At 36.8% G+C, this 14,555-nt stretch overlaps 1 protein-coding gene across 2 annotated transcripts in view; it reads left to right on the forward strand.

The window, feature by feature from the left end:
- LOC110100551 (protein cornichon homolog 4) overlaps nt 1–14,178 on the forward strand; it is a 27,105-nt gene extending 12,927 nt beyond the window's left edge. The window contains exons 2-5 of one of the 2 annotated variants that reach the window (XM_020828110.2): nt 58–239; nt 12,784–12,906; nt 12,993–13,067; nt 13,953–14,178. In XM_020828110.2, the coding sequence (XP_020683769.1) occupies nt 58–239; nt 12,784–12,906; nt 12,993–13,023 (336 nt within the window). In that variant the 3' untranslated portion in view covers nt 13,024–13,067; nt 13,953–14,178. The remainder of the gene's footprint in view (nt 1–57; nt 240–12,783; nt 12,907–12,992; nt 13,068–13,952) is intronic. The other variant, XM_020828109.2, reaches the window with a different exon arrangement.
- Nucleotides 14,179–14,555: the final 377 nt, after the last annotated feature.

The following is a 14,555-nucleotide window of genomic DNA, read 5'->3' on the forward strand; positions in this document are numbered from 1 at the left end:
CAGCATTGCACTCATTTATTTAATTTTTTCCTTTGCTTTATACATTTGTTTTTGCAGCTGATGTCTTTGGCGGATCTAGAGTTTGATTACATTAACCCTTACGATTCATCTTCAAGGATAAATGCAGTGATTTTACCAGAGTTTGTGCTTCAAGGAATCTTATGTTTGCTCTTTCTGGTATCGGGTCACTGGATGATGTTTCTTTTTGCTGCTCCAATGCTCTACTATAATGTGAGATTGTAAGTTTAAAATTTTTATTTTATTTTATTTTATATGCTTTGTTTTATTGCTTGGAACAACATAGATTTGCAAATATCTCATTTATATGCCACATTTTGGACCACCTCTTTGTTTTCTTCCTTATCAGTACTGCTGGAAATTGAAAGTTTTTCCAAGGTATTGTATCTCTGTGCTGTCGCTTCTGCTGTTATATTCTTCTAAAAAAACATTTTCTCATTTGCTTGACATTTTTGGGGGCTTCCAAAGTTTTGAATCTCCGAGCTGCTGCTTATGCTGCTGATATATTCTTCCGATTATATATTATTGTTGCACTTTGCATGGTGGTACTCTGCTGTAGTTTAGAAAAAATAGAACTTGCGGTCGTTACTCATAAGCAAAGCATAAGACTGTTAGCATGGGCACGTTGCAACTGAAAGTAGCTCTTAACACCATAAACCTTTGTGTTTTCTGTATATAGCTGTGTAGATACTGTTTGAGAAGTTGAGATCAAATGTGCAGTTTTGATGATTCTTAACGTGGACTAGAGGAATATATAGCGGGGGGGGGGGGAATCCCTTGGTTTTGTTGAGAGTTCCGCCAGTCCAAGGGCTGATTCTGCCTTAGATGACTGGTTGGGTTGGACCAGCCTCTATGCTCCCGTTCTTCCGCCATATCATATTATTAAAAGAATAATAATTTCGAGATCCTTGGAAATGGCATTCGGTTTTGATGCAAACAATTTTATTTGGACTGTTTTGATGATCAATATAGGTGGAATATAAAACTTAATATAAAAATGGTTTTAAAACTTACAATCAAATACAATCTAAATAAAATTAGAATTTAATCTAAAATATAAAATAAAAATGCATTTAAGTTAAAATTTTAAAATTTAATTACCAACCAAATTAAAGCTTAAATGAAATCAAAGAGAAAATATATAAAAAAATTGGAAATAAAAAACCTAATAGTCCTAAAGTTAAATAAAAATAATTTTAATTTTTTTCTCACAAAACAACAATATCAAGCCTTTATCTCACTATATGGGGTTAGCTACATAAATCATTTTTTTCTCCATTTTGTCCGATTAATAGTCACATTCTCATTTAAATCTAATAAAGAAATGTCATTTCTAATACTTTATAATCAAGTCTTTTTAGGTATTCCTCTACTTTTATTAATATAGGCCATATCTAATACATCTACTTTCCTAATCGGGTTATCGGAAGGCCGACTTTTTTTGTGACCAAACAATCTAAGGCAACTCTCTATAATTTTATCTGTCATTGAAGCTACTCCAGTCTTTTCATGTATATACTCATTTCACATTGTCTCTAAGAGTAAAGCTACTCATCTATCTGAGCATCCTCATCTTTGCAACATCTAACTTAATTTTATGCTTCTTTTTTAATGACCAACATTCTGTGTCATAAAGCATTGCAGGTTTCACCATCATTTTATAGAATTTCTCTTAAGTTTGAAGGGTACTTTTCTATCACACAACATGCCCAATGCATTCCTCCACTTTAACCATCCAACTTGGATTCTTCTAATAATATTCTCATTTATTTCACCAGCACTTTGAACAAAAGACGTGAGATATCTAAATCGTTTACTCTTTTTAATGGCTTCATCGCCTAAAATCACAACCCCCCTATATCTATTACTATTAAAATTACATTTCATGTATTCGATTTTAGATCTACTCAAATGAAAACGGTTAACCTCCTTAATTCAAGCTTTCCTTCAACTTCCTCTGTAGTCTTATCAACAAGAAGAATATCATCAACAAAAAACATACACTGGGTTACATCCTCTTTCAAACATCTAGTAAGAACATCCATTACAACAACAACAACAACATCAAGCCTTTATCCCACTACGTGGGGCAATAAGAACATCCATTACGAAAGCAAAAAGATATAGGCTTAAAGTTGATCCTTGATGTAATCCAATTGAATTAGAAAAATACTTGGTCAAACTACCTTGTGTTTGGACACAAGTAACAACTTATGCGTACAATTTTTTAATGACTTGAATGTAAGCATTATTAATTCCTTTTTTTGTTCTAGAACTTTCCAGAGCATCTCTCTTAGAACTTTATCATATGCTTTTTCTAAATCAATAACTATCATATGTAGATCCTCCTTATTCTCTCTATACTTCTGATGTGAAATGAAATCGGAATTGCACGGAGAAACAATAAGACAACTGAAGAAGCAAGTCAATATAAAGATTAACGAGTCACAATTAATGATTTAATGAAATCTCAGTTGCAAAGTTGCTTAGGTAGTGTTACAAACTCGTTAGGCAAGACAATTTAAAACAATACCAAACATGTGAGTAATGACAAATGCACGTTAACAATAATCCGAGGGTTAATATTTAGAAAAGTCGCCTTTAGTTTCCCTCACTCAAGCACTCTTGCGGCTAACAGAAGAAAGATATTAGCAATACTGACGTGATTACCACGAGGTAGAGGGAGCTTGCAATACTGTCCACGGGAAAACTAGTCGGAGTTGGAGGAGTCGGTGGAAGATGTAAGAGTTGCCACTTGGATGGAAGGTAGTATTCGTCGATGGCGGTTGATAGAGAAAATAGTATCCGATCCACGTAATCTTCAACGGTTGCGTCGATCTCTATGTTGACGTCACATAAAGGCGATCTCAAAACGTCCACACGTCCTTGGGAATCAAAGACGAATCTATGATCAACATCCGGATTGGCCATGCATATTTGTCCATGAGAAAATGAAGAGAGGGAGAGGAGGGGTCGGCCAAGCTAAGGGGAGAAGGAGAAAAATAAAATCTGAAATTAATTTCAAATTTAGGGAATAATTAGGGATTAATCTCCTTTGAAATTTGAATTTGAATTTAGTGGAGATTATGAGGGAAAGTGGGGAGGAAATGAATTAATTAGATCCTTAATTCATGCGATCTAATTAATTAAAAAAGGGGGGGGGGGTTTGATTGGCTGACCAAGGAGAGAGGAAGAGGGAGGGATTGAGTATTAATGAGGTGGACCCAAGTAATTAAGGGGATTGAATAATTAAATCTGGAATTAATTTCATATTTAAACTAATTGGAGGTTTCTCTTAATTTATGGGATAATAATTTAAGAATAGTTTGAAATTCAAATTTGAATTTGAACTTAATTCTATTCCTAAATTAGGTGAGCCAAATTAGGAAAACATTTATGGGTATTTTGAAATCAAAATGTGGGAGGGAAAATGTGGCCGGCAGGTTGGGTAGGTTGGGAGGAGGGGGCCGGCGGGCTTGGGGTCGGCCGTTGGGCCTTGACTAGAGGCCGGCGGCTTGGGAGCCAAGGTGGGTCGGCGGTAGGGGTTCAAGGAGGAGGCTAATCTTTTGAGGAAAAAAAAAAGAATAGAGGTGGAAGGTGAAGGCCGACGGGTGTTATGGTGGAATTGAGGGAGTGGGGCGTAGAAGAAAAGAAGAAGACGAACCACGAACCAAGGAATCCACCACGGTTGACGGGTATTGCTTGCACCCACTTAGGGTCTCTCCTCTCATGAACTCACATAGAGATCAAGCAAAGAAAACTAAAATTTCATTTCAATCATTCATTATCCCAAATACAATAGAAATGACCTATATATAGGTCTCACCAAAAAGAAAAGAAACAAAGACTAAATTGCCCTTGGGACTACAACATAAAATTAAGGGTGTCAATTTCGGGTCACGGGTCGGGTTCGGGTCGAACCTGAAACTGACCTGGCACTATTCGGGTCAACCCAACACGACCAGAATGATCTGTTTCCAACAAAAAATTGCTAGTTTTCGGGTAAAAAACGGGTATATCTCATCTTTTTCGGGTAAAAAATGTGTCAAAATCGGGTCAATCTCGGGTTGCCGGGTCAAAATCAGGTCAAAGGGTTAACCCAAACCCGACCTGATTTTTGAAGCGGGTCGAAATGTTGAACCCGAACACGACCCTTTTCGGGTTCAGGTTGACCATAAGCCGAAATTTTCGAGTCGGGTTTTCGGGTCATGTCAAATATTGACACCCCTACATAAAATGACCACCCATAAGGGTAAAACAATAAAAACTGAAAATAAAAAGAAACTACTACATAAAATGACTAAAAAATATAAGCTCTTGATCGTAGCCGTTGATCTCCAATGTCTCCTCTGATAAACGCGCCGAAATCTCCTGCTGATGCCCTCATCAACTTCTCCAGCAACCTTTTAATAAATGTATATCTTCAATAGCTGACCTACTAGCATGAATCCATATTGATTTTAAGAAACATTAGTATCACGTCGTAATCTATGCTCAATTACTCTCTCCCATAGTTATAATGTATGTTTTTTTCTCACAAAGCACGAACAACATATTTGGCTCATTAAAAAAAATTTAGACCATTGCCACTAAAAATATAGTATGTTCTTAAAATTTTATCCTTCGTTGCACCTCATCGTTAACAACACTTCGTGCAAAATATGACATGCATACATACTCATTGTTCCCATGCGTTCAGGTGAAGAAGCGTCATGAAAGTTTTCTTAGGCATGGTGGGTTAATGATGGGGACATCAGCTCGTTGAAGGTTTATCAGAGGCGTGGCCGCTGATCTACAGCCACGATCGAGTCTTTGTATTTCTGAGTCATTTATGTTATTTTATTATTCATGTATTTTTCTATTTGCTTAGTGTCATTTTGGTTTTTTCGTTTGTACCCGTTTAGTTGGAATTGTCGTTTGTGAGCCCAAAGGGCAAGTTGGTCTTTTCTTTGAGTCCATTGTACTTGGCTATTTATAGCCTCTTGTCTGATGTTTTGATTAATGAATGATTATGAAAAAAAAATTCCTGCACTTGTTTTCTTAGAGCTTATGAGAGAGCTTGAGAGAGAGAGTTAGAGAATTGGTGGAGCCTAGGAGAGGCCACCCGTCGTACCCAACAGTCACCACCGGTGACTCTTGGTTCTCCTCCCCTTTCCCTCCCTTCCCCTTACCTCCACTGCTGGCCAACCTTCTCCTCACCCGAGCCCCTCTTCTCCACTCCAAAACCCACGGCCCAATCCCCTTCCCAAATCCCTCACCCGAGCCCCAATTTTTCCCCTTCCAATTCCACGGCAAAGCCCCACCCGAGCCCTCAATACTGCCGGCTCTAGCCTCTCCCCCACCTCCTTGTGATTTCCTATTTTGGTTGGAACTAATTTAGTGATTGATTTGAATTTGAAATTATTCAAATTTAAATTCCAAATCCTTTCCTAATTTAGTTAATCTATTTTAGGAAAGTTCCTAATTTAAATCCATATAAATTTGAAATTTAAATTGGATTGAATTATTTACTTTCCTAATTCTTTAAACCAAATTAAGAAGCCTTAAATAACCTCATTAAATCCTCCCCCTCCCTCTATAGCCGTCGGCCCCATCATGGTTCCAATTAGGAATTATTTCCTATTTCCCCCACCTCCTCTATTAGAAACAATTCAAAGCCCCTCATCCCACCTTGACCGAAATTCCCATTGCCCCTTTTTAATTATTTTCTTCTATTTGGAAATATTTCCAAATCTTCACCCCTCTCTCTACCCGCCGTGATGCGGACATCCAACCGTCCATGCTTATCCGAGGAGGAGCTGAAGATCGACGACCGAGATCACTTTATTTTATTTTCGTTTATTAAGTGTATTTTAATTTAGTTTTGCAATTTTCCTTTTTTATCCTCTTGTCTTATGTAAGCCCAAGGGGCAAATGTGTTTTTTAATTTCTCTTGGGGCCTATATATAGAGGCTCATTCTCTTGTATTATGATGATGATGATGAATGAAAATTTCTACTTTTGATCTCTTTGTGAGTTCATATTTTTTTGATCTCTTGGTGAGTTCAACTCTCCTAGATCTCTGTGTGAGTTCTATGGAAAGCCCAAGGTGAGGGCAAAAGCAATACCCGTCAATCTTTGGAAGAGTCCGAGGTTCGCGGTTCTTACGATCTCTTTGTGAGTTCGTTATTTATCTCTATCTTTCTCGTATATTCTTGTTCATCTCCTTTCTCCCCTCTTCATCCACCCAAGTTTTTCCCCTAGCTCCACCTCCGACCGCCCACCTTGCCGCCCCATCACCACCCGACCTCCGTCCACCCACCTCCTCTCCGCTCATGACGGTTTGAAATTTGAAATTTAAAATTCAAATTCTTCCAAAATTAGAACGTCTATATTTGGAAAGTTTGTAAATGATTTATTTGAATTTGACATTATTGCCTAAATTGGAGATCCTAATTTTGGAAACTGTCCAAGTCATAGCTTTTGAATTTTAAATTAATTTGGGATGAGATCTTTCTTCCCAAATTTAATTTATTAATTTGGGCCAGCATTAATTACCCTATTAAGTCCCCAATTAAGCATTAATGTTGCCTCTTAATTTGAAATCAATTTTCAAATTAAGCCCACCAATCTCCTTGGCATTAATTTTTATTTCTTCCATCACTCTCCTAGCCGTAACTTTCAAGGGAATTCAATTCCTTTCCTTAACAGTTCTCTCACCTGCCCCCTCTCAATTTTGAAAACCGAAAATTAATTCCCTCTCTCCCAATTCTCCTCTCCACCTCCATTTTCCTATTGGGTTTGATCTTCCAGCAACCTGAAACTCAAGACATTAATTACTTACCTAGGTTGAGAAGGGAATAAGGAAAGAAATTCTTCAGTTTTTCTATTTTTTTTGTTACCGTTTCCCCTCCTCTCTCCTAATTGCTCCAGACGGAATATCTAGTGCAGAATCTGAGGCTTCGCATTTACCCTCAACCTCCCAAATCAATTCACGGTTTTTGGAAATAGAAATTCATTCAGAATTTGCTTGGAAATAATTTCCCTGACTTTTCTCTACATCCCGCCGTTCCCGCCCATTCACTGGATCCTTTGAGATCTCCTTCTCAGGTTTTAGAAAGGAAACCTGAAGTAATTCTAAGAATACTCTCTCCTCTTCTTTACTCTAGAGAGCTTCCCCATTTTAACAGCCTTGAGTTTTAAATTTATTTTGGGATTAAATGTCCTGCTGCTGGCCGACTCTTCCAAGTCCATCACATGGGAATTCCTCCACTAGAAGCTCTCCAAGTTCCTAAGCAAAGCCAACGATCCCGTTCTACATCACGCCGGCACCCTTCTTCCTTTTCTTCCTCTTCTTTAATTATTCCCAATCAAAGGGAGGATCACAGCAAATCTTCTCACCTAAATTTGAACTTATTTTAGATTTATTACTCTCTCCCTCCATAGTTTTCCACCTTGCAAAAAAACCTGAAATTTATTTCAGATTTTGGCCTTGGCACTTCTCCCTTTCAAATTGCAAGAGGAACTTCTCCCTCTTCACCAATCTTCAAGTGCACCACCAAGTGGGGAGAGTTTTGCCACCAAGCACCCATGAATGGCAGATCCGGCTACTGAGTACGGCTTGACTTGGGACGAGGACGGCTTCACCGATATCCTACACTCAACCTTCTTCGACGTGAACCCAAGAATTGATCACACTGTCGATGACTACTTGGAGCGTATTCTGGACACCTTAGTGGAAACAATTGACGAGCACTTCGAAGGCGTCGAGTGGAGGATCTCCACCACTCCTTGACGAAGGTTTCTCTTTCTCCTTTCATTATATTTCCTAAATCTAACTTCTCTCGGAATTGATGACAGTCATGAAGGACGACTCCACGCCGCTCATGCTAAGCTTAGTAAACGTAGGGCTTGAGTGCACCTTTATGTTAATTAACTCTCATTGTTAGATTAAGGATTTCCTTGAAACTACTACTTGCCATTGTATTGTTTTCTATTTTATTTTGGAAGCTTCAAATCTCTTGCCACGTGATTTAGCCTAAGCGGGTGTGGCCCTTTATTTGTTTTGATTTGTCATTTTAAACTGCTATGACTTTTGTTCTATAATTATTCTAATCAAGAGTTGTGCAAAATCTAAATGAACTAAAGCATTTCATACTTAGTCCTGCATCAGTTAAAGACCTTGATCATGGTGTCTTGGACACCAATCATGCATGGTGGTAAAGGCATCATCCCCCTCAAATGTCCCGTACGTGGGAGTAGCAGTGGAATGATCTTGAAGTTTTCATTGAACAAACTTAAAAAGAATAAAATTAAAAGGGATTTCTGAACAACAATACGACAAAAATAAAAATGAAAGATTATGCAGTCACAAAATAAGAACAAAAATAAATACTTAAAGTATGATACACATCACGACAGAAGAACATAAATTTAATCATAACAATATTATAACAGAATAAAGCAAGATTTACAATGAACTCAACATGTCGATGAACATAAGTAGGATCTCCCATTGAACTCTTTGAATTCTATGAACTGTGGATTAAAAGTGGATTGTGAAAATTATCAAGTGTGAGCCTATATTATGGGCAAACAATTGTTACAAGTAGGGGTGTCAATTTGGGGTCACGGGCCGGGTTTGGGTCGAACTTGGAACTGACACGACCCATTTTTGTAAACAGGTCGGTTTTTCAGACCCGAACCCGACCAGCGGACACAACAACGCTGGCAGCGGCGGATCAGCAGGCCGACGAGCGGGTCAGCAGCAGCGGGTCAGCAGCAGCGGTGGGCTGGTGACAGCAGAAGTCGGTGGAAGCAGGCCAACGACTGATGACAGGACGCGGGGATGGCAGACAGGCAGGTCAACGATCATCTCAACTGGTAGGTCTGGGATGCGGCGCGAGGCTTTGGGACGCGAGCAGGCAGGCTGGGAAGCTTCGGTCAGGCGTGGACAGGTCCGGTCAGCGCGGGTAGTGCTGGTCATTCCAGGTCAATCTCGGGTTTCCGAGTCAACCCAACCTGATTTTTAAGGCTTAAAAAACGTAACCCGAATCCGAACCCAAAATTTCCGGGTTGGATTTTTAATTTATGTCAAATATTGACACCCCTAGTTACAAGATGAAATGTAGTTCAAAATTATAATTTCTCTCAAGTCATGCAAGTGCATTGAAAAGCTTGCATGCTCTCTAAATTGTGCTCAAAATTTGAAATGCCCTACTGCAAACACTTTTATAAACATGACACCATTTAAAAGTTAAAATTTACAAAAGATCTAAAATGATGTGTGTTATCTTCAATTAAAAGCAACTTCTTACGTGCATTCCAATAAGCACACCAATATCAAGTTCAAAATCACAATAATTCTTAAGTCATTAGAAGAACTTGAAGCCAATATGAATTCAATTTATGCTGCTCTGAAAAGCGTGCAATTTTTCCAAGCGATTTGTGGTTACCTTAAAAATTGTGCGAATTAATTTTTAAACTCAAACTCACTATGTTGCAAGCATGCTCTTGAGCGACCTTCCCTTATCTAGGGCTGGATCATAAGTTCTACTTTTCTAAGTCTAATCCTTTATGCCCTAACAGGATATAATCGACGAAACTTATTCTCCTAACATGTGGTTTACTTGACAAATTCAAAAGAGTCACGATTAAAGTTAAATTTTCTATTTACAATATAATCAAACAAGCAAAGCATCATCGGACTTGAGATCAAACATGTGATCATGAATATCATTTAAACTATTTTGTTCATTGTTGTGAGTTCCTTGGGGCTTTAGGCATAACAACGGTTTCTGTTCGCATTCTTAATGAACTTGTAAGTGCTTCATAATTTCTTGTAAGTTATGTATTTTAATATATTATTCAATATTTTTCTCTTTTAGGGTTACTTGTGCTGCACTTTTAATATTTAACAGTGTATTCATATTGCATTTAGTGCATTTGTTCATTTTAATTTTCTTGTGTGAAATTTTTAAGAGTTAGTACAATCAAAATTTCAGCATCCTCTTGACGTCTCCGACACATATGGGCCACATGCATGGGAAGTTGCAACAAATAAATTTCCCGATCATGTCCCAAATGTCTCTAACAAATTTCCTCCTGCAGGCTAAGAAAAATATTTATGAGCTTCTACTAGCTGTACTAAATGCACTACAAACATGGTTCACTAGTGATCTAGTGACTGTCGTTGTTGAGCTTCCTCTTGTCCTGCTAAGAAAAATGTGTACCAGATTCTACTCGCCGTGCCAAATGTGTCGCCAAAAGGTTTCGAGGGTTTACTCATGGCATCGTGAACATCACTGATGAGCTTCCACACGCCACACTGATAAAAGCGTAGTATATGATTGTAAATTTTAAATCCCAATATATATTTGCTCCTACTATACGCTTTGATATTTAGTGTCTACTTAACAACTAGTTTTAATTAAAAGTTCTCTCCCTGAGGGTAATTGATTATAAGGGTCTGCGCCTATGAGAAACTTGGAATCAAATCATTAAGTCATCACAAAATAATGGCGAAATCTCTAAATAGTGTCCCATCTTAAAACTAACATGCCTTGTGAAAATTTAACTAGGAACATCGGTTCAAATTATGCCGACTCGCAAAAAGGTGGTGACTCGAATTTTCAGAGCCCATTAACAAAATAACTAGGGGAAAAAAACATAGACTAATTCTATAGCACACATACAATGTGAACTCAATTTTTTTGTTGGTTTCAGCACTCCAATGTGGAAGTAGCTCACTTTTTTTTGCGTTCATATGAGCACACTTTGATAAAATCGTTGCTTCAACCTCATCACTTTACTTTGTGCCTTTGACGCATTGCTTGTAATATTCTCTTTTAACCCTGTAAGTTATTGATAGCATACCAGCGTTAAAAGTTGCTTGTCATTGATGGATATAGAAATGAGCCCCTGCGGCTACGCCATTTGGTTACTAAGAGGAATCTATTGAGGGATGGGTGGTGCCAAAAGAGTTTGGCTACGGCATCTCTTCAGGAAAATATTGTAAAATATATTGATATGCGTCATACTTAATAAAGAAATACCGAGTCACTAACAAATAGTTAATTGGCAGAAGGACAGGGCTATCGAAGTGGAGACTTGTAATTGTGGAAGCTTCATGAACTTGATATGACCTATTATTTTTATTTAAAATTGAGATCAGCAAGACTGAGGAGATCACATACACCATTGGCTGATGCTTTTGAAAGACTAATGCCGTGGTAGAGCCACTTATTCTCACACGTCATTCATCATTCATTATAAAATTTGAATAACTAAAATTCAAAGTAGCTAAAAGTCAGACATGAAGTAATTGGAGGTCTTTCCCCTTCTTTAGCAGCCGAAGTGGTGAGCTTCTTTCATCAATAAAAACAATTAACCCAAAAATTTAGTCATCATTCGTTCCACCAAAAGGGAATTTCTGCAAATCATAATTTCTAGTAGATTAAAGCTCGATTGTTGGAAGACTGTACAGAGTGCCAGCTATGCTACTACTAATGGCTTTTAATGAAAGCTGGAGACTTGTTTTGTTCCCTGTTCTTTTTAGCAAGCTCCACTTCGAAAGAAGACAATTCTTATGGGGAGAGATTATTCTATGCGGAGACCGGACGCAGAACGCCATCCAGAGACCAACCAGAATGAAATCATGTCAGCAGTACCTAGTAGCGGTACCGAGAAATACCGAGCCGCGGTACCGAGTAATACCGAGCCGCGGTACCGAGCAAGCTATGTTGCACTGATACAGATATGACGACACATATACGGATACGGGACACGTGAATTCTTAAAAATAAAAGATACGGGTATGACACGGACACAATTTTATAATTTATAAAGCATACATAAAAATTAAGAAAGCAATCAAAGCATAATATTTGAAATTACAAAAAAAAAAGTAAATCATTTGTAACTTGTGCTTATAATATCCCCCCCAAAAAAATTCCCCAATCCTCGGAAATGAGGAACTCGCTCGCAACCATGGAAATAATAACGCGTCTTTTTTTCAATTTTTTTTGTTTTCAACGGACACGATATGCGTGTCCTTTTGAAATTAAATAGTATTTTAATGGATACGATTTGTCGTATCTCGACACGTAATCGGTGGTATCATAGGCGTATCCGTGTATCGGTGTATCAGATACAACACGCTTTCATAAAAAGAGTCTATCGGTGCACAATAGCGAACAAGGGTGATGTGGTGCATTTGATTGGTCTCCGGATGACGTTCGGCGTCGGCACAAAATAATTAATCTTAACAGTCATTTGCAACATATTATTAATATATATATAATTATATATATATATATATATAATTATAAATTATATATATTATATATAATTATAAATATATATAATATATATATATTATATATATATAGGGTATATATATATATATAATTTTCTTAGAATATTCTGAATGGAATGATTATAACTTTATGCTAAAAACTTTGCGGCAGTAAAAAAAACATTGATGGCATGGGTTTTCTAGACAAGATATATCCTTCTTGTATCTTCAGAAGTTGGAATCCATAATATAACATTTCTAAGCTCATCATGGTCTGAACTGTTGAAGTCAAAATGTAGGCGTCCATTATAAGGACTGAGACTTTTGTTTTGTGTTGGGTGGATATTTTTTCATACTATCCATGATCTGGTTTTCCGTGTTCAATAGAAGAAACAGGACATGCATAATTGATTGCTGGACTTGGGAATAAGCCCTATTACTTAGTACCTATTACTGACTATTTGCATGATAAAATGGTTGTTCACTTTCAGATACCAGCAGCAGAAACACCTAATAGACGTAACTGAGATCTTTAGTCAGCTCAATGAAGAGAAGAAGCGTCGTCTCATCAAGCTTATCTATCTAGTTACCCTTCTCTTCCTGTCCTTGTTCTGGTAGATAAAACTTGTTTTATTTTATAGGAGAAGAGATCTTCCTAGCTTGAGCTAATGACAAATGAGCTTTACTGTGTTTTATGCAGGATGATATGGAGTGTTTTGGAAGATGATTAGTTGTGAAGGTGGATACTCTGGATGTTTGCTACCCAGGATGCTTGGTGAGTGACAATTAGATTGAAATCACTAATGATTTTTTTTTGTTTAGTTATTAAGAAATAAGTTTTGTTTGTGTTTTTTAATTGTTTTTTATTTTTGAAAATTAAATCAAATTGTTTTTAAAAGTAGTCAAAAATAACTTTTTAGGTGTTTTAATTCTCTTAGAAATGAAAACTATCCTAGCCAGTGCCTGCTACCACCGACCACTTATCACCATTGCGCTTAGTTGCCGTCGTCTTCTACCATCTCGGCCTTATGCAAATCCACTAAGGCTTCATTTGGGATGGCTTTCTTACTTCTTCTTAAAGCAGCTATTAAGTATAAAAAATTAAAAAATTTTAATTAAAAAATTACTTAAGAAGTAATAAGAAAGTTGTCCCAAACGAAACCTTAAGACTATTTGAATTCTAGAAATTTGAATGAAATGAAATGAAAAATGAGTTAAATAATCTCAAATCAACTCAAACTATTTGTATTTCATTTCATTTCCCCACTTTTCTTCCATTTAAACAAAGCCCAAATGGACAAATCAATCGCTATAGATCCAAGTCATCAGTCAACTGTCTTGAAAGTTACGTTAATGATGCGTTCTTCTCTCACTTATTGGTGGTTTGGAATAATCTCCTGCCAAGTTCAACCAGTTTGAAGTAGATTTACTATCAAAACGCTCCAAAAATTGTCCAGAATCAAAGATTTTCCTCCTAGGTTTTGTTTGGGACGGCTTTCTTACTTCTTCTTAAAGCAGTTTTGTAGTAAAAAATTTTGAATTTTTATATTAAAAAACTGTTTTAAGAAGCGGTAAAAAAACCGTCCCAAACAAAACCTTAATCTGAACAGGATGGACTAATCACCTGTATTGATTCCTTTGTCTTTTGCTGTTCATGAAGCAGGCTTGTATTCAAAGCTATAAAATTTCCCAAGCTCCCAGAAATTGGAAGGAGAACCGAGCATAGACTTCTGATTGCCATTATGTGCGTTATGGAGAAAGCAAATTCTGGCTTTACAACTATTGAACATTCATGTTTGAACAGTCCTTAGCAAGCTGTGCCATTTATATTCTTTGTTGAAAGGAAATATTCACTGAACCTTCTCATTTTCTTTTTTTTCTTGTTACTATTTTCTTTGTGGAGTTGCATGCTTCTATTGTTATAGTTTTCTTATTATTTTTAAGAGCATGTTTTATGCTTTATTTGGGACAGCTTTTTCATTATTTTCTAAAACAGTTTGTTAGTATAAAAATTTCTAATACAAAAATTGTTTTAGAAAATTAAAAAAATTATTAAAAAAAAAACATTAATTAAGAAAATTTTAAAAGCAATACAGAAATAATGGCCAAAAAAGTCCCAAACAAAACTACAATCCTCTTACATATGAACATCTTATGTTTCTTTTATAGGACTTGTTTATTGGTTTAATATTTGTCTTATTTATGAAAAGAATTTTTTGTTGATATTATTTAAATTGAGATGATTTGAATAATATTAATAGTC

This window comes from Dendrobium catenatum, unplaced genomic scaffold (assembly GCF_001605985.2).
Source record: "Dendrobium catenatum unplaced genomic scaffold, ASM160598v2 original_scaffold_224352, whole genome shotgun sequence".
Lineage (NCBI taxonomy): Eukaryota > Viridiplantae > Streptophyta > Magnoliopsida > Asparagales > Orchidaceae > Dendrobium > Dendrobium catenatum.